Source organism: Petaurus breviceps, unplaced genomic scaffold (genome assembly GCF_028583685.1).
Source record: "Petaurus breviceps papuanus isolate PSGF00001 unplaced genomic scaffold, PetGlider_PUasm1.0 154, whole genome shotgun sequence".
Taxonomy (NCBI): domain Eukaryota; kingdom Metazoa; phylum Chordata; class Mammalia; order Diprotodontia; family Petauridae; genus Petaurus; species Petaurus breviceps.
This window is the reverse complement of record NW_027185715.1, coordinates 12,704,446-12,724,572: the sequence shown is the minus strand read 5'-3', so window position 1 is coordinate 12,724,572 and position 20,127 is coordinate 12,704,446. Positions and strand designations below refer to the sequence as shown.

The 20,127-nt window shown below is 39.4% G+C and overlaps 1 protein-coding gene across 1 annotated transcript in view; it reads left to right on the top strand.

The window, feature by feature from the left end:
* GRIP1 (glutamate receptor interacting protein 1) overlaps positions 1–20,127 on the top strand; it is a 243,127-nt gene that overhangs the window by 105,878 nt on the left and 117,122 nt on the right. The window contains exons 9-11 of the mRNA XM_069080983.1: positions 622–777; positions 17,098–17,284; positions 17,923–18,068. Coding sequence (XP_068937084.1) covers positions 622–777; positions 17,098–17,284; positions 17,923–18,068 — 489 coding nt within the window. The remainder of the gene's footprint in view (positions 1–621; positions 778–17,097; positions 17,285–17,922; positions 18,069–20,127) is intronic.

The window sequence follows — 20,127 nt, the reverse complement described above, 5'->3', positions numbered from 1 at the left end:
CCCTTCCTCCCCTCACCTTCCTTCCCCTCTTCCCCCCTCTTCTCTCTTTATCTCTCCTCCTCACTTCTGCTCTCTCATTCCATTTTTGTCTTCATGGATGTCATGCTTTCTCATAACAATGAAAGGTTATTTCTGACATCTCTTAAACCCTTTTCTTTTCCAAGTGGACAGCCTTGGTTGCTAAGAAAAGGTATGGAAATTCAGAATCCTTTACTTTCATGTGACACGGTTATTTATTATAGTTCAGGCTAGTATGTAGAGTTAATGTGCATAGATTATCCATGTCTGTGAAATTCATGTCACAAATCGCCTGTAAAGAAAAGTTGATGTCTTAAATGTATTGGTTATGAAGAAGTTGTGTTTTAATATGTCTTGTCTGATGCAAAAGATGTTAGTACCTCTCTGGTTTTCATTGTGTCTCCAGGGTTCTAACTAGATCGTAGGGACTTGTTAGGCCTTACATTTAAAGCATCAGAGGTCTGGTCTGTCTTTGTTGTGAGATGCCTACATCCCATCCCTATGCCTCGTCTATACTTCTCTGATTTGTTACTGGCTAGCAGGTGTGGACCACACCTCACCCTGTCCAAGAGTTCTCTATGCCACGTTTCTGCTTTCTTACAGCAGCTATGGTGTCTTCATCCATCTCCCCTACCTCCATGAGTGGGTATAGCTTGAACTCCCTGAACACAGGGACGTTACCTCGAGGCGTCTACACTACCAGCCCCCGTGGGACTATGATGAGGAGGAGACTGAAAAAGAAAGACTTCAAAAGCTCATGTAAGTGGAAAAGGAAATCTTCTGCATTTAGCCTGGAAGTCCATGCCTGAGTTGGGGGGAAGGAAGGACATGGGGGCGGGGGGAAGGAATGGATGAAAATTAGCAGATATTAATATTTTAGATGCTGAGAATGATAAAGGAACCCTTTTATGTGTTTGGGACAACATTATTATAGAGAGATACCAATTTGTGTTATAGGCAGCTAAAATTATATGGCCCACATAATGAGGTTGATACCTTTGATTTTATATCTAAATCGTATTGGTTCATTTGAGCTTGCTTTGTCTCTAATTTATTTAAAGGCAAGCTTTTCTTTGGTGTGACACAGTCTTATTTAGAAATTAAGAAGGCTGATTTGGTTTCTTGGTTCTAATGTAGCTTTCTGTGTGCCTTTGGACTTGAAATCTTTGTTTGCTTGTTTGTTTTCTGCTCTGAAAATGTGGTAGTATTTTATAACTACCCACCCTAACTGGACTGAGGATAAATGAACATTAGTTCACAAAGACCATTCTTTGGAATTCCAGTCATGATTATCTGCAAATGGGAGCCACTACCATATTTAAGCACCAAATAGATTGAACATGTGTCAGGGCTTAGAGAGACCTGTTTGTGATTTGGATAATTGGTGACAAGGGATAGACGGGAGTGTGTTCATTTCTCGTGAATGTCCCTTTCTGTCCCACCATTGACTTATCCAGCCTCATGTCATATTCTCTCCTGCCTACTCTACTGTCTAGCCCAACTGGACTACTCTCTACTTTTTTCTCAACTTCATACCTTTGCTCAGATTATTCTCTATGCTTAGAATGCCTTTCCACATCCTCATTGCCCTGATGAATTCCTACCCATTCTTTAATGTCAGATGCCATGTCCTTAATGGACTTCTTTATGCAGTGTAGAGGGGGAGGTGATCCATTTGAACACCTCATTCAGAGATGCATGCTGAGAAACTAGATCATTAAATATGGCATCCCCCACTTTACACTTTTAAAAAGCTTGCCCTAATTAATTGAACTGTGTTCATGTCATTCCTCCCCAATTGCCCCTTCTGCCTTAATTTATACTGTATTGCCAAATCTATCATATTAATTTGGATTTTAATGTTGATGCTAGGGCCAGGGAGTAGGTTATATTCTGTGGCTGCCCTTGCTAATCCTATAGTAGAGGGGATGCTAGATTTGTAAGGACGATCCAACTTCAAATCTCACCTTTAATGCTACGGTGCGACCATAAGAAAGGCATTTAACTTCTCAAAAATCCAATCTTCTCATCTATAAAAAGAGACTAATATCTGGATGATAATATCCCATTTTATAGGATTGTGAGACCTAAATCAATCCATCAGGCAGCATTTGTTAAATACTTACTATATGCCAGGCACTGTGATAAGCGTTAGGGATGCAATGATAGGTAAACACACACGTTCTTTACTCACAAGGGGGAATGGAGAAACACCATACAAAGAACTACATACATAAAAGTATAGATAATGTAAATAGAAGGCTTAGCTCCACACTCATGTTCTGTTGGGTGTTTTTGACTTCCATTGCGTGTGCAAAACTCTTTGCAAACCTGAAAGTGCTAGATGTGTCAGACATTGTTATAATTAATATTATTCCCCAATTTCTCTGCTTTGTAAAGGCCTTTCCCCCTTGGACCTCATGTAGCATTTTGTTTTTCAAGCCCTCTATGCACTTACCATGTGTATTATACTTATTCATGTTCATGTCTTATGTCCTTAAAGGACCGTGAACTTTGGGTTAGGCAGGGATTTATTTTTTAAAAACCTAAATGTTTTATCCTTTCTCAGGGCCTCTGTATACAGTAAGTGTCTAATAAGTGTTTATTGCATGAAAAAGGAATGAAATTACCTTTAAAAAATGAAAGAAGATTGGGTTATTTCCTTCTAGGTTGGGTAAGAAGGCTGTTGCCACTGTAATCTGGTGGTGACCAAACAGGAATTCCCCTCAGTTATAAATAGTGTGATATCATTTAATATGACAGCAAATTTGCTACGACAGCAAAGTAAGGATAGGACAAGAGAAGGGAGACTGAGCTCTGTCAGGTTGGAAGCAAGTATCTATTAGAATCTAGCACTTTTCCTAAATACTTCTGAATCGACTATCTAGCATTCGAGCAAACTGTGTGTGTATGTGTGTGTGTGTGTGTGTGTACACATATATATGTATATATAAAAGTTTCTCCCACTCTGCATTTTTTCCTGACCTGTCAAGTAAAACAATATTATGATAAACACATGCTTTATCATTTTACCGCAGGAAAATTTTAGATGCAGTATTTTTTTTTTACTTTAGATTTACTATCACCAAAAATATGTAAACTATGGAATAAAATAATACACAAAAACCTCAAAATATCATATGGCACATTTGAACAAAGTAGAAATAAATTGACAAACAAAAAAAGTGTTCACTCTCTGTCCCCTTCCAACTTTTTTTAAACCTAGTTCAATTCAGCACGTTTGCTGAGGCATTATTCTATCTAAGGCACTGGACATACAAAGACAACAAGAAAATAAATACTAGACTTGAATTTGGGAAGACCTGGGTTCAAATCCTGCCTTCAGCACTTGCTCCCTGGGTCATCCTGGGCAAGTCACTTAACCTGTAGCCCGTTTCCTCATCTACAAAATGAATGGATTCAATGACCTTTAAAGTTCATTCTACCTCTAAATCTGTGGTCCTTTAATCCTACAAAGTGCTGTTACCTTTAGCTTTGTTTTTATACTATTTGTGACATCTTCAGAGGCAGTAAAAAGTATTTTGCCATTCAGTTACTAATGTAAAATGGTTTCACCAAGATGCATTGCTATATTTGTTTTATGAACATTGTCAATATGGATAATATTGAATACATACCATACACATATATACCATGCTAATCACTAGAAAATAAGGGTTCATGTCCATGATAAGGAAAAACATTAAGAAAAATGACCCTTTACATTTCTATTTTTAAGGCTGTTATTTATGTTTAACAAGAAATTCCTATTCAGTTAAGATTGTAGACATAAGATAAGGAAAATGTGCATTGATTTTCAAGTATATTTAATTTCATGGAAAGAATTCAAGCTCTGTCTCTTTCCTGTAATCAACTCAAAATTGTTCTTAAATTAGCAAATGATCCTTCTTCAGATAGGAATGTAAGCAGAACAACAAGCCATTAATTTGCTAATTCATTACTCTCTCTTATGGCCATTAGCCAGAATTTGTTATTTCAAAAGAATATGTGTTAGCAACCAAGGCCTTAGGGCCAAGTACCCTTCCCCCCGTAAGAAAGCCACACCCCTGAGTACCATGTCCCGAGAATCGGCCGACCGCGAAATGTTCCAGTACCAGATGTCCTAACCGCAGAAGTCTCAGTTGCTACAACCGCAGAACGGTTGCTACAACCGCAGAAGTTTTGGTTGTTACCCATGGAAACCCCCCTCCCTCCCCCCTTTCTCTACTTCCTCATCCCCCAAGAGTATATATGTTTTGCTTTAGCATAATAAAATCAGACCTTGACACAAACTCACTTGGTCTCACTCTTTCTTTCCCACCCATTCCTTTGCAGGCTGGGTCCTCCTCGGCCCCACGAGTGAACTAGTCCCAGTGGACGGGACAAATATGCTTAAAGGATATGTCCTAATAGTATCTCAAAAGTGCATATGTCAACATCTGTTTTAATCATATAATAAATGTATAAGACAATGTGGCATAGTGAGCAAAAACTTGGTCTCGGAATCAGGAAGACCTGAGTACAAGACATGTCTGTGGCCACTTTCTGACTTCACCTTGGACCACGTAATTTAAACTCTCAGTACCCTATACAACTCTAACAAAGTTTTTTTTTTTTTTTAAGTAATCAGGATTAAGTAACTTGCTCAAGGTTACACAGCCAGTTATTTCTGGGTGTGGTGCTGAGTATCTGAGCCCAGATTTGATCCCCAGGTCATCCCAACACTGGAGCCATTGCTCTTACTTGCTGAGCCACCTGGCCGCCCCTAAGCAATTGGGGTTAAGTAACTTGCTCAAGCTTATACCGCCAGGTGTTTCTGGGGTGGGTGCTAAGTGTCTGAGCCCGGGATTCGATCCCCAGGTCATCCCAACACTGGGGCCGGTGCTCTTGCTCGCTGTGCTACCTGGCTGCCCCTCTAACAAAGTTTTGTTGAAAGAATTGACTAATTACCCCCAAAATGCAAGAAGATGGGATCATTTCCTATACTTAGCAGATGGGGTAGGAACATTGTTTCCACTGTAAATCTGATCTTTACCAGCTTGGAATTCCACCCAGTTGTAAATGGGTATAACTTGTGTAGATATCTGTCTACACTGGCAGTAGAAGTTCCTTACCAGAAGCTTCCTATATCAATAAAGTAATACGTCTACTTAACAAAATTAAGAACTAAGTATGTAATGATGATAAAGTGCTGCTACTATTTATTTGCACTTATATAGAAACATCTTAAAAATTAATAATATACCAAATTCTTATAATAAAAGAATGGAGTAGGGTACCATGAACCTTTTACTACCACAGGTTTGAGATGACTTCAGTGACAAGTTTTCTCAGGAACAACTAACTAATAATAAAAAGTTTATTGTGACTCTTGCCAGCTTTATTTCCTCCTCTTTATTTCGGTTTTGACATTTTTTTTTTCATTCTTTATGGATGGAGGATAACAGCAGTAACAACAAATAAAATAAAAGTCTATCTGTACACTGGTGAAAAATTGATACTATCGCCTGTAAAATGCAAATTTCTCACGTGTGGTTGAAATAAAAGCAGTTGGCTCAGCCTGAAAAGAATAAAACCCTCCCATCCAATATTTTAAAATTCTTTATTTTTGTCAGCAAAGAGACAAAAAAAAAAAAAAACCACAGCACATTTTATGTTATAGAGCTGGAAAGTCACATGACAGAATGGAATTTAGAACTGGAAGATTCGACATCTTTGGTCCAGTGCCATTGTTTTAAAGATGAAGAGACAAAAGATAAAAAAAAGATGAAGTGATTTATTCAAGACCATGCAGGTAGTTTGATAGTTGAACCATAGTGAAACCGGGGTCCTCTGACTCCACATTTTTTCCATTGGAATGTGTTGTCTCTCCCACTACATCATATGGCTTAGCACACAGACAGAATGGCACTTAGACTTCACCTCTGCCCTTCAGAAATCTAGGCTTCCTTCAAAGGTCAGCAGAAGTGTTCCATGAGGCCTTTCCTGATCCCTCGAGCTACTAGTTAATGCCCATCACCCAAAATGCCTACTACTTATTTTGTATCTATTATCCATATGCCATATATATACATGTTGTTTCCTTTTATTAAATAGAAGCTTCTTGAAGGCAGGCACTGTTTCATTTTCTGTGTGTGTGGTTGTTTGTAACCCCATCATAACCCCATCACCCGACACAAATTTGATGCTTCAGAAATGCTTCTCACTTTATTAGAACAATAATTTTCCAAAATTACACACCACAAAGGCATTTGTCATGTTAAATATGTAAAATGACAGCAGAAACTATTAAGCTATAGGGCTGGATGTTGGAACATTTATACTTGGTCACTTTCAAAAACTTCCTACCCATGTTCCCTGACCTGTACAGAATGTCCCCAGTCTCTCCAAGTAGCTTATCATCTTTGTATAATAGAGGTTTGAGAACTGATTCCATACCCCACCATCCCCTCCCACCCTATCCCACCCCAGTCCCCCAACCCTAGGGGATCTGTAGTTCTCCAGACTGGTAAGGTATGCTTATTCAAGGTAATGGCAGTCTGGAGAAATGGAGGATCTGGTCAGCACTCCTTGGCTTCTATTCTGAGCTGCTGGAACAAAGCAGGTTTTGCAGGGGTGTGACAACCAGTAGTGGGAAGTTGGAATAATCCACCTGTTGCTGTTCTCTGGAGAGCAAATCTAATAGCCCAGCTCCACTGAAGAGAAATCAGGAAATAGAAACTGGACCCAAGCCATAAAACTGCCATAGCCAATCCATATGAGAGAATATGAGGATGAGAAAAGTAGGAAACTACGAAATATCAGTGTACAGGGTGAGTTCCCCTGGAAAGAACTCAAGCACTCAAACCTTCTTTCAGTCACAGAAGCAAGGTTTTTTGTAACACCAACAGAACAGGTGAGATTCCTAAATGAATCTGCAACTTGTTTGGGGGTGAGATTGATATTTATATACAACAAAGGAACAGTGAAAAGATCTGGGTGGGATATAGTCTGGGGTGAGCCAGGTGCTACAGTGAAAGGAATGTCAAGTAGGCTAATTAGTTGATCTATGTGGAATTAAGGAGTGGTCCAGTAAATGCCTGATAAGAAAGTGGAAGGAAGGTCTAGTAACCTGATTAGGTGATCTGGAGTGGGCCAGTTGCCTTGGACTGAAGTGCCTGTGATTTGGGCTGCTGAAAGGTATGGAAAAATTCAGGGACTTTCAAAGACATGGTCTTTTTCCTTTTAGGGATCCATGTCCCATCACCCTGCCATTCCAACAGTAAAAAGTAGAGCAAGTGGTGAAAGTGGGTACTTTTCTCCTCCAGTGATATATTTTTTACAGTGACTTTGCAAGTACTTCCTTTTTTTTTTTGGAAAGGGTAAATAGAACAATGATAACTAACAACAGAACAAAGGCAAGGATGTCCCAGTCTTATTTTGTTTCTGTTTCCTCTGAAAAGAGAAATGACCTCTACCCTGAAAAAAAAATGACTAACAGGCAGTTGATACCCCAAGACAGGTAAGGCCATGGGAGAGTACCTCTCTGTCCTTGACCAATTAAAATCACCTAGACCAGGTAAACAACGTCCTCCAGTTTGGAAAGAACTGGCAGTGATGTGTGAAAGATCGTGAAAAATGAGAGAGGCGCTATGAGACTGGAGAAAGACAAATGTCGTGTCAGTTTTCAAAAAGGGGAGAGAACCAGAATCTCCAAGCTACAGACCAGTGAGCTTGGTTATGGCTCCTGGAAAAATCCTAGAGTGGGTCAGTAAAGAGAGGGTTGTTGAACAGGTAGAAAGGGAAGCTTTGATTACAAAGAACAGACTGTGCCAGACTAACCTCCCTTCCTTTTCAGATAGGATTACTAAACTGAGGAGTGAAGGGAATGCTGTGGCTAGAATTTACTCAGATTTTAGCAAAGCTTTTGATAAAATAGTTTGTACTATTTTTCTGTAAAAGATGAAGAGGTTTGGATTAGCAGATAAAAAACAATCAGTTGACTGGATGACCGTACTCAAAGAATAGTTGTTAGGGAAGCTAGATGACATAGAGCTCTGGGCTTGGATTCAGGAAGACCTGAGTTCAAATGTAGCCTCAGATACCAGTTTTGTGACCTCTGGCAAAAGTCACTTAACCTCTCTTTCCTCAGTTTCCTCAACTGTAAAATGGGGATAATAATACCTCCCAAAGTGGTTATGAGGATTAAATGAGATGAGGGAAAAATTATAAAGCACCTAGCAGGTTCTATATAATTATTGACAATTATTATTATTATTGTTATTATTATTAATGGCTTAATGTTAAGATAGCAAGAGGTTTCCAAAGGAACACCCCAGGCAGAGTTATCAAACATGTTCTCTGTATCACTGCCTGCCAATACTCCCCAGTGCCTCTCTAACCAGATTAAAAAGTAATTGGGAAATATTTAACAAAATAAATTAAAATATAATAAAATAGATAATATTAATGTGCAGTTTTTTAATTCATATGTGGTTTTTTAATATCCCAGTGGCCCACAGGGACCCTTCTGAATGGTTTCTATTTGAGTTTGACAGCAATGACTCCAGGGTTCTGTATTTGACCCTATGCTGCTTACTTAACATTGTCATTGGTGACTTGGATAAAAGTCTATCTGGTTTGCTTCCCAAGTTTATTGTTGTTCAGTCTTCATTTTCAGAGAGGACCAATGACATCACAGGTGATGTCTTGATTTGCACATGACTTGGAGTTAAGTGAGGAAGGGTGATAATGATAATGGCCTCTTCTCAAGGACCTCTCATGGTCTCTTCTCAAGGACTAAATTCCTTTCATCGATCCTCACACATCATGGACTCCAGGCCCTTCATTGCCCTGTTTCCAACTCATCAATGCCTTTGTTAAATTAAAGTTGAATTTTTTTGTACCCAAGGCAAAATCATTAGTCTCACTCTCTCTTCCTAATTCATGGAAGTCCAGTGGCAAAACAAAAGTCAAAACGACTGGCGATGGCCCAGGATGTCATGGGCGGACTTTGTGTCTTTGATGTCTGACCAAACTCTAAGCACCCTATGGTACCTGCTTCAGCCATCTTCATGGCCTTTGGGACAAATTGTTCTCATCTGGCCATTCCACCCAGGGAATTCTTCTAACTCACTGATGGATTTGAGCCCTGTTGGACCCTCAACCTTGTTTAACCTGTCTATAAAGATGATTTACCAGGATGTGACCACTTGCAGCTTCTTAGAGTGACAGAAAGGTTGGGATGGATGGTTAAAACAGTGCATGCCCAATTAAAGATCTAGAAGGATTTTGGAACATTAGACTAAATCTAATACGGTGATAATCAGGAAATAATTAGGAAAATTAGGGATAAATGTTGATAAAAGGGAAAAATTTTAAGTCTCACACTTGGGTACAAAAAAATTCAACTTCACAAATATAAAGTGGGGGAGGCATGAATATATAGCAGTTATCAAAAAAAAAAGTTTGGGGTCTTAGTGGACTACAAGCTTGTTGTGTCAGCACCAGGATGTGGCAGACAAATAGCTAAAGTAATTCTAAGTTTTGGCAATAGAGGCTCAACTTCCAGGAATGTGAGGGTTATAGTCCCTCTGTACTCTGCTCCTGTCAGAAACTTGTTTTCATTTCTGGGCACCATGAATTTAACAAAGGCATTGATGAGTTGGAAATAGGGCAGTGAAGGGCCTGGAGTCCATGATGTGTGAGGATCGATGAAAGGAATTTGGTCCTTGAGAAGAGGCCCTCAAGAAGGGGCCCCATGGTAGCTGCCTTGAAGTATTTGAAGGGCTATCATGTAGACAGAAGATTAGGCTTGCTCTGTCTGGCCCCACGTGGCCAAAACAGGAGCAGAATTTGGAAGTTCAGAAATACCATTTTAGGTTTGATGTCAGGAAAAGCTTCCTAACTATGAGAACTGTCCAAAAGTGGAGAGAGGGTGAATTTCCTCTCCTTGGAGGTCTTCAGGTAGAGTCTGGATGACTCAGTATTCCTCTCCTACACAGGCTGGACTAGGTGGCCACCTCTCAAATCCTGCAGTTCCTTTGGCATGTTCTTGGCAATGCCTCCTCTAGCCTGGTACCCTGCCTGCCTGTGCTCACAAAGTAGAAAAGGGAGCTATTAGCAGCCACCAACATCTTTATCCCTCTTCCTAAGGCCAGAGAGTTGAAGGATGCATGATCAGTGCCTCTTCTCATTGGTTAATTCTGATGCATCCCATCCAAATCTAACAAGGTTATTGATCCCAAAATTAGAAAATCCCGAAACATAGAAATTGATTAAGGCTGTGATATATGATTTTTGAATGTTTTGAGTTATTTTCTATGCTTTTTAAAAGCTCATACTTTCTGCATAGTAACCTTTAGGATTGTTCAAAATTAATTTTTCATTCTAAAATTAATTATTTATTAATTTAATTATTTAAATTACTTTAATTTTCACTTTAAATTATTCAATTAAATTAATTAATTAAAAGCTTAGTTTAGTTAGTTTAAAAGTTCAGAAGGGACTTTGGTTTTGGAAGAATAAAGAACTATTTTTTCCTCTTCCTTTCTCAACTCTTTCCTAAAGCCCACGAATTCAGATTCCAGGATTGTAGCTTTAGAGCAGGAGGTGATCTTATAGAGGTGATCAAGTCCAATGCCCTCAATTCCCAATAAGGAAACTTAGACCAAAAGAGGGTGGCTAGGTGGCACAGTGTATAGAGTGCCAGGCCTAGAATCAGGAAGACCTGAGTTCAAATCTGGCCTCCAACACTAGCTGTGTGACCTTGGGCAAGTCATTTAGTCCCATTTGCCTCAGTTTCCTCATCTATAAAACAAACTGGAGAAGAAAATGGCAAAGCAGTCCAGTGTCTTTGCCAAGAAAACTCCAAATGGCATCATGAAGCATTAGAGACGACAGAACTAACCCTGCGACAAGTTTAAGTCGTGTGCCTTGGATCACACAGCTATTAAATGTCTAAGGCAGGATTCAAACTCAGGTCCTCCTGACTCCAAGCCCAGCATTCTATCCACTGAAATCATCTGCCTTTTTAAATTCAATTTATCAGATGTTTGGTTGGGATATACCTTAAGCAGAGTACTATGCTAGAGGGGTTGGAGGTGAGAAAAATTACAAAATTGAGAAAAGACTTGGCCTCTGTCCTCATGGAACTTACAGTCTAGGTTTATGACAACATAAAGAGAGAACTATGGTATGAAATAAAACTTAAGTGCCTTAAAGAAGGCAACAACTCAGTTCAACAAATATTTAATAACCTGCAATGCAAGGCTCTGTACTAGCTAATAAGAATATAAAGAGAGAGCACTGGCCCTGGAGTCAGGAGAACCTGAGTTCAAATCTGGCCTCAGACACTTAACACTTACTAGCTGTGTGACCTTGGGCAAGTCACTTAACTCCAATTGCCCCTCTAAAGAGCAAAAAGAAGAATATGAAGAAAAAACCAGAAGATAAAAAAGATAAAAGGCAAAAAGAGAGCAGCCTCTACCCTCAAGAAATGTATATGTCCTTCTGGGATGGGGGTGGAGGACAGGGAATGGACACATGGACACAAATAAGTAAATACAAGGTAATTTGAGAATTCGGACAACTGAGATGACCGGAAAGGGCTTCCCCGAAGAAGTGGTGACTCTTGATGGAAGATAAGAAATCACCGAGTTGTGAGGGAATCATGTTCCAGGCATTAGGGAAATATAAGCAAATGTGTGGAGATGGGAGATGACCTTTTGAGTTCAAGGATCACATTTATCATGCACACAGGTAATAATGAGAGGAGCACTTTATTGTCTACAAAGCACCATGTTAACTCACTTGATCCTAACAACGACCCTGAAAGCTATGTAATGCTATCTCCATTATGGAGATAGATCCATAATGTTATGTCCATTTTACAGATCAGGAAACTGAGGGTAAGACATAGTAAGTGATCTGCCCATGGCCACATAGTTGATGTCAGAGACAAGCTTTAAATTCATGTCTCTCCAGACGCCCCGTCTAGCCCTACAGTGCATTGTAGTAAATAGACTTTTTAAAATAGGATAGGAAGTCAGAAAAAAAAACTAGTTTTGAATCCCGCCTCTGATGTTTCCTAGCTTTGTTGGTCGGTCAGTCAGACATTTATTAAGCGCTTCCTATATGCCTAAATTCTGAGGATACAAAGGAAGGTAAAAGATGGTCTTTGCTGTCCAGGAGCTCTCAATCTAATGGGGGCATTTTTAAGCATTAGAAAGTTGCTTAAACACAATGTGCCTCAGTTTTACCATCTGTAAGATGGGAATGACTGAAATCTTAGAATCTCATCTCACCAAGTTGTGAGGTTCAAATGAGAAGATTTATATATATATATATATATATATATATGGATACATATATACACACACGTATGTGTACATATATATAGCTTTACAAACTTTAAAATGCTATAGATATGTTGTTATTATTTTTGTTGTTTTTTCTTTTATACCACACTTTCTAGACATGGGTATTTATGGTTAGATCCAGCACAAATGAGTGAAGAATATATGGAAATGTATTTGGGATGCAAACAATTGAGCAGAAAGTTTCCAGAATAAATATTTTCCATTTTAAGTAGTGAATAAACATAAGTGTTTCTAACTGTGATCAGAACTCAATTGCTTTCAATCAAATGGTGACTGTAGGAGGAGTTTAATTAATCAGCCAGATTCTTGACCTATAGGTTTCTAAGTTATGTGCCTTTTTTTTTTTCCCTCTTCTACAAGTTAACTACCTGGTCATCAGTAAGGAAATTCAGTAAACATACTGCTCTTGTTTTCTACTTTGCATAAGTCCATTCCCTATTTTGCTCCATTATATGGAAATCCTCAATTCATCTTTTCATTCCTGGTCTCTTCCTAATTTTTTCTGTATTTGACAGTGAACATCAACAGATAGTAGGTTTCAGGAATTCAATATGTGTGAGTTTCATCGATTTGCACCAGTTTTCAAAAAAACTCCTTTTGCAAATTTTGAGCAACCCCAAGACAGTTTTGGAGATTGAACGTTTTTACAACCTGTGATTTTTCAGTACCGTGAACTTCACTTATTAACTCTTTTTGAAGAATATTGGAAAATTTTTCATAGCCACATTCGTGCTGGAGAGAGGCAGCCAAGTGGAGACAATGGCAGCCAGCAAGAAGGTGACTGCCATAGTAGAGGGCAGAATCAGTGAGGGCCGGACTAGGGTGGTGACAGACGATGAAATGGGGAGCAGAGACGAATGAAGATGGACATTGTGAAGGTAGAATTGCCTGAATCTGGCAACTCACTGAATAGCAGCATATCCAGAGAAAGGGAGGAGTCAAGTATGGCCCCACTTTTGATTCTGGATAAATGCTATTATCTTTCACATAAGTAATAATAAAAGGGGCGGCTAGGTGGCACAGTGATTAGAGCACCGGCCCTGGAGTCAGGAGGACCCGAGTTCAAATCCGGTCTCAGACACTTAACACTTAATTAGCCGTGTGACCTTGGGCAAGTCACTTAACCCCAACTGCCCCTCAAAAAAAAAAGAAAAAAAAAGGTAATTTAAAAAATGGTAACAGTAGCATTCACATGGTGCTTTAAGGTTTTGTAAAGTGCTTTATACTTATTTTCTCATTTGGTTCTCATAATAACCCTGTGAAATAGGGGCTATTATCATCATCCCTATTATATAGATTAGAAATCTTACTCTCACAAAGGTTAAGTGACTTGTCATGGGTCACACAGCTAGAAGGAGTCTGAGGCAGGATTAGATAGCAAGAAGAGGGACTAGTTTTATGGAGCGATATTTAATTCACGATCATTTAGATCTATAAAGTTTGAAATGTCAGTAAAATTTAAAGTAGGGGGGGAGAAGTTGGGGCTAGAGATGCAGATTTAGGATGTGAGAAAAGTGGAAATTTTCTATACAAGTGACCAGAAGAATGTGGTAGGGAATCAAGGAGCTAAATAAAATAATTAAAAAGAAGCAACAAAAGCCAGCCGAAGTTAGATATTAATTTTTAGTGGACCCAGTGAGCAGAGTTGTGCCTCCCCTCCTTTCCCCTCCGTTCCCATTCCCCAAGTTTCAACAGCTCAGAAGCAAAGAAAGCAGGAATGAATCAGGACTGGCCATTGACAGGGAGGATACAGGCATTCCTTAAAGATTTTGTAGGTTTGTAGTCTACTGCAGTAAAGTGAATATCGCAATCAAATGAATCACACGAATTTTTCGGTTATCTCAGTGCATATAAAAGTTATGTTTCTACTATACTGTAGTCTGTTAAGTGTGCAGTGGTATTATGTCTAAAAAAAAAAGTACATACCTTAACTAGAAAATATTGCTTAAAAAAATACTAACCATCATCTGAGTCTTCAGAGAGTTGTAATCTTTTTGATGGTGGAGGGTCTTGACTTGATGTTGATGGCCACTGAATTGGGATGGTGGTAGGTAAAGATTGAGTGACTGGGGCAATTTATTAAATTAAGACAATAATGAAATTTACTGCATTTATTGACTCTTCCTTGCACTTGAACATTTAGAGGCCATTGTAGGGTTATTAATTGGCCTAATTTCAATTGTGTTGTATCTCAGGGAATTAGGGAGGTTCAAGGAAGGGGAGAGAGATGGGGAATGGCCAGTTGGTGAAGCAGTCAGAACACATACAACATTTACCAGTTAAATTCACCATCTTATTCGGTCACAGTTCATGGTGCCCCAAAACAATTAGAATAGCAACCTCAAAGATCACCGATCATAGATCACTATAACAGATATACTAATGATGAAAAATTTGAAATATTGCAAGAATTAGCAAAATTTGACAGACACAATGTGAGCATATGCTGCTGGAAAAATGACTGATAGACTTGCTTGATGCAAGGATGCCACAAACCTTCCATTTATTTTTAAAGCACTATCTGCAAAGCACAATAAAGAGAATTATGGACTTTTATGAACTGACGCTGAGTGAAGTGAGCAGAACCAGGAGAACATTGTACACAGTGACAGCCACAGTGTATGATGACTGATTTTGATAGGCTTAGCCCTTCTCAGCAATGCAAGGATCTAAAACAGTTCCAAGGGACTCATAATGGGAAATGCCATCCTCATCCAGAGAAAGAACTATGGAGTCTGAATGCAAAGAGAAATGGTTTTTTTTTCTTTCTCATGGTTTCTCCCATTCGTTATCATTCTTCTATACAACATGACTAATGTGAAAATTTGTTTAATAGGAACATGTATGTAGAACCATATGATATTGTATCCTATCTTGGGGAGGGAGGAAGGGAGAGGGGGAGAAAATTTAAAATTTGTGGAAGTTAATGTTGAAAACTAAAAATAAATTAACTTTAAAAATAAAGAAAGAAAAAAAGAGAATTATGCATATATAACAAAGGATTAAGGGAAAAGGTGTTCTAGAACATTCTATTCTACTTCATTCAAGTATATGGTTAAAATTGTTAACCATTGGATCATGGTAGTTAGATGGTATACTGGATAGTGTTGGACTTGAAGTTAAAAAAAGACCTGAGCTCAAATGCAGCCTCAGATACTAGCTATATGACTGTAGATAAGTCACATAACTTCTCTCTTCCTCAATTTTCTCATCTGTAAATGGGGGGATAATAATAGCATCTACTTGACAGGATGACTGTGAGAATCAAATGAGATAACATGAAACACTTTGCAGATTTTAAATTGCTACATAAAATGCTAACCAACTATTTTTTTTTTACTATTTTTGTTATTATTAATATTGTTGCTATTGTTCTTAGATCCAGGTTGGATAGAAAGGCTAGTAAAAGTCTTAGGAAGGTGTGGAGAAACTAGAGGTCAAAATAGTAGAGACCAGGTTCAACAGGAAAGAGAGAATAAGAGTCTTGGAATATAAGGTAGATTGTGATCAGAAATGGAAAGTTCAGAGTTTGAGAATTTGTAAATGGGGTAAGTCTGAAGTCCTATGTATAGATGGGTAAATTGAGTGAAGGTCAATGGAGATGAGTACATTCAGCAACTATAAAGAGGTCCATGGCTATGAAGGTAAATTTCTCACTGAAAACAATGACAAAGGACAGGGTAGAGAATAAACCTGTAAGCCAGGTACTGAAGTCATGAAGAAGGGAGAGTAGATAACAGCTGGATAACAGGAAGGGAAGAGAATGGCATAAGAAGAGGTCAACTTGTAGAGGACCCAGGACATGCTAAATAGCATTACCCATAAGTTAAAAGAAATGGAAAAAGAGAAAAAGGAACCACTTTCACTGGAAATAGGACAGCCAAGTGTCACTAAAGGAAGGAGATGAAACCAATTGCTTAAGGAAGAGGTGGAATTCACTCTTTACAGACAGCAGAGTTAGGGTTGAGGGAGATAATAATGAGGCTGGCTGAGATGGTGTGAGCTTGGACGGGTAAAGCTGAACTAGCTAAGAAGAAAAATACAAAAGGAGATAGCAGCAGAACAGCTCTTTTACTTAGGGCAACAAATGTGGATTCTAGGAAGTAGGTTGGAGAGTCATTTGAAATAATAGGAGGAAGAGAATACTTAATGGGTATAATTTTGGTATGAGAAGAGCTTATGCAACCATAATGTTTCTTTTTAAAATGGTGTGAGGCTATGGACCAAGGCAAATCAGTGTCCCCAGACACTGGGCTTTGGGTCAAGGGGTTTCAAAATTATTAGTCTATGGAAATTCAGTAAAGCATGGGCATAGAATTTTATAGATAGAAGAAATTTTAGAAATAATTTAGTCTAGCTCTCATTTTACAGATGAGATGAAGGGATTTGGTTAAGGTTAAACAATGAAGCTAGTGGCAAACCTAAGACTAGAATGCCTCTCTCAGTTCTTACTTTTCTTTCTGCTATGTGGTTGTACCCCTACAAAGAGAAATCAAGAAGCCTCCCAGGGAGACTCTCCAGCTAAAATGATGTAAGCAATGGGAGGTTTGTCTCTCTTACATTGAATAAATTTCTCTTTCTGAAATTTTTGCTGGTGGACCCCAAATTTAAACTTGTATCAGTAAGCATTTAAGGGAGGGGAACATGTCTTGAAACACCTGTATTGCTTTGATCTGTCTGTACTTAAGGGTCCCTTCCTCTCCGCTGCTTTCCTTTATAGTGTCTTTGGCTTCCAGCACTGTTGGCTTGGCTGGGCAGGTCGTCCACACTGAAACTACAGAGGTAGTGCTGACTGCCGATCCTGTCGTGGGATTTGGGATACAGCTCCAAGGCAGCGTGTTTGCCACTGAGACTTTGTCTTCCCCTCCACTGATTTCCTATATTGAAGCTGACAGCCCAGCAGAAAGGTGAGACACTTGGAGATGAGGGCACCTGTCTTCTCTGCTTTCCTGAGGAAGTTTGGAGTTGGATACCACTGGATGGTTATTAACTTACGGAACGCTGCTGCATGCAGGAAATGCGGACCGTAATGAACTCTCTGTTCTGACAATAAAATTTGATGTTCTCAATCGAGTCTGAGAAGAATAACAAGCATCAGTGCCTTTATCTTGCAGTTTTTCCCATCAGGGGACTGGAGGCTATTAATTAAAGGGAGAAAATCCATAAGAAAATCTCTGAAGTTTAAACTTTAATAATTTTTATGCCATGGGGAAAGCACATTCATCACTGCTGTGTATTAGTTCAGATCCAATCATAGCAGATACTCCCAAGCTGAATTATTCATTACTTCTTTGGGACACTTCAGTACATCTCCTTTCTTGCATTTTTTTTCTGGCCACTGCCTGGATTTGTGCAAGGCACTGTTGGCTTTAACACCTGCTACAAACCTATATATTGTACGATACAGATTGAAGCAGGCAAAAAGAACTGAATTACAACCGTGGTTCATTAGGGTTCTGATCCAATTTGTCTGGGGCCCTCCACTGGGTCACATGCATTCTTTTCTCTTCTGTGTCAGACCGCTAACATACAGTTGTGCATTTAGGTGTGGAGTACTGCAAATTGGAGACAGGGTGATGGCCATCAATGGGATTCCGACTGAAGACAGCACGTTTGAGGAAGCCAGTCAACTTCTCCGAGATTCCTCCATCACTAGCAAGGTCACTTTGGAAATAGAGTTTGATGTTGCAGGTATGATTGCACAGTGTTTTCCAATATAAAGACTCTGTCAGGACCACACTGAATGTGAATTATATTTGTTATTTAGCGTGGGGAGAACTACCTACATGGGGAATATTGTTTATTTGTTTGAGTTTGGGGTGTCATTCTGAATCGGGCATTTCTTTAGTCATGTATTAAGAAGTCAACATAAGAACATCTGGAAATAAATAATGACAAGATGAAGATCCAAGAGTAGATATATATGTGAAATAAGAACATTCGGTAACATTTATTCTTCCTGATTCTCCCTTAAATAGACAGTTATAGATATCTTCCAGTCATGGAAAGGGAAATGGCCTCATCACTCTCTAATCATTTCCCTCGGAAGCACGCATGATAGCACCGCAGGGAAAGGTTTGAGGGATTCATAATGCTTCCCTGAGTGGGCTGACATAAACCTTCTTTCTCCCACATCTAGAGTGAAGGATGAGATTGAGAGGGCACCAGTTATTATACAGATGCTTCACAGATCCTACTTTGCCTTTATCTATGGCTAACAGGTGTTCCACATTCATTGTGTGGGCAGATTTGTTTAGATCATGGTGATAACATAAGCAAGGTTATATGTTCAATCAAAACCTCAGCCTGTTATCAATCACTGGTAGTCTTCACAGACAGAAATGTTACCAAAGGAAAAGAACAGTTAGGGAAGGGAATCAGCATTTATTAAGCGCCTATTCTGTGCTAAACACTTTACCTTATTTATCCTCACAACAACCCTAAGAGGTAGGTGGTATTGGTATCCCTATTTAACAGCTGACAGAATGAAGAAGACAAAGGTTAAGTGACTTGCCCAGGGTCACACGCCCAGAAATTGTCAGATCAGATCTGAACTCTGGTCTTCCTTACTCCAGAAGCAGCACTGTATCTACTGAAACATCTACCATGAGTTGAATGACCCTAGCCAACACTTTTGCCATCACCTTGAAGGCAAAGACTATGTCTTATCTAAAATTCAGATAAGACAAGGCAACTTTTCTGAGTCTTAATTTTCTCATCTGCAGAATGGGGCTAAAGAAGCAGGAAGGGGGAGGGGGGGGCTAGGTGGCACAGTGAATAGAGACCCAGCCCTGGAGTCAGGAGGATCTGAGTTCAAATGTGGCCTCAGACACTTGACACTTACTAGCCATGTGACCTGGGGAAAGTCACTTAACCCCAGTTGCCCTATTTTTCCCCCCTCCAAAAAAAAAAAGAAAAAAGAAAAAAAAGAAGCAGGAAGTAACCAGCCTTAGGGTAAGGAAGACCTGACAGGTACTGTCTATGCATCCAGGCAGGTCACCGACACTCTCTGTGACCCGAGACAACTCTCTTAGACTAAAAATTGATAAGCAGATGCTGAATTGTATTGGTGGAGGGAGTTTCCACACTGGAAATTCCCTATAATTCCATTATAGGCCAGTTTATATGGACTTTTTGTGCCCGACCTATGGTAGAGCCTTCTGGGTTCATATTGGTCTGATCAGCCACCATCTGATACACTGTACCTTGACTCCAACATTGTGATGTCATTTTGGTTCTCTTTGAGAATGACGGACAATGACCAGCCAACCTACCAACCTCAGAGAATGACCAAAATGCAACATTTGGAAAGCTGTAGAGTGCTACAGAGATCTGAGCTATTATAATCAAAGAGCCCAGACCTCATGCTGCATGAGTTCTGAAGAACACAGTTCATAGAAGGTGAATGACTCTGTAGGTCTCTGAATATTTTACCTCATTCATATACAGGAAACCCTCCTTCTCTTGCTGCTTCCTGTTTTGAAATTGTGATTTCCTTTCCTTTCCCTTCTTCCCCACCTATTCCATGGGACCACCACCCAAGCCCCTACTTAGTTCTAGATCCCTGTGTCTCCCCTGTTCCAGGGTCAGATAGTGATAGGACTGGTAGGGTCTAAGAAAAGTACATTCGCCAACCTGAGGCCTGGGGTTTCTTGGTAGCATACTGTAGCAGCAAGCACCCCAAGTGTCCTCAGGGTTTGCAGCTACCACAGGTTCTTGGATCTGCTTTGATAAAGGAAAGCAACTCAAA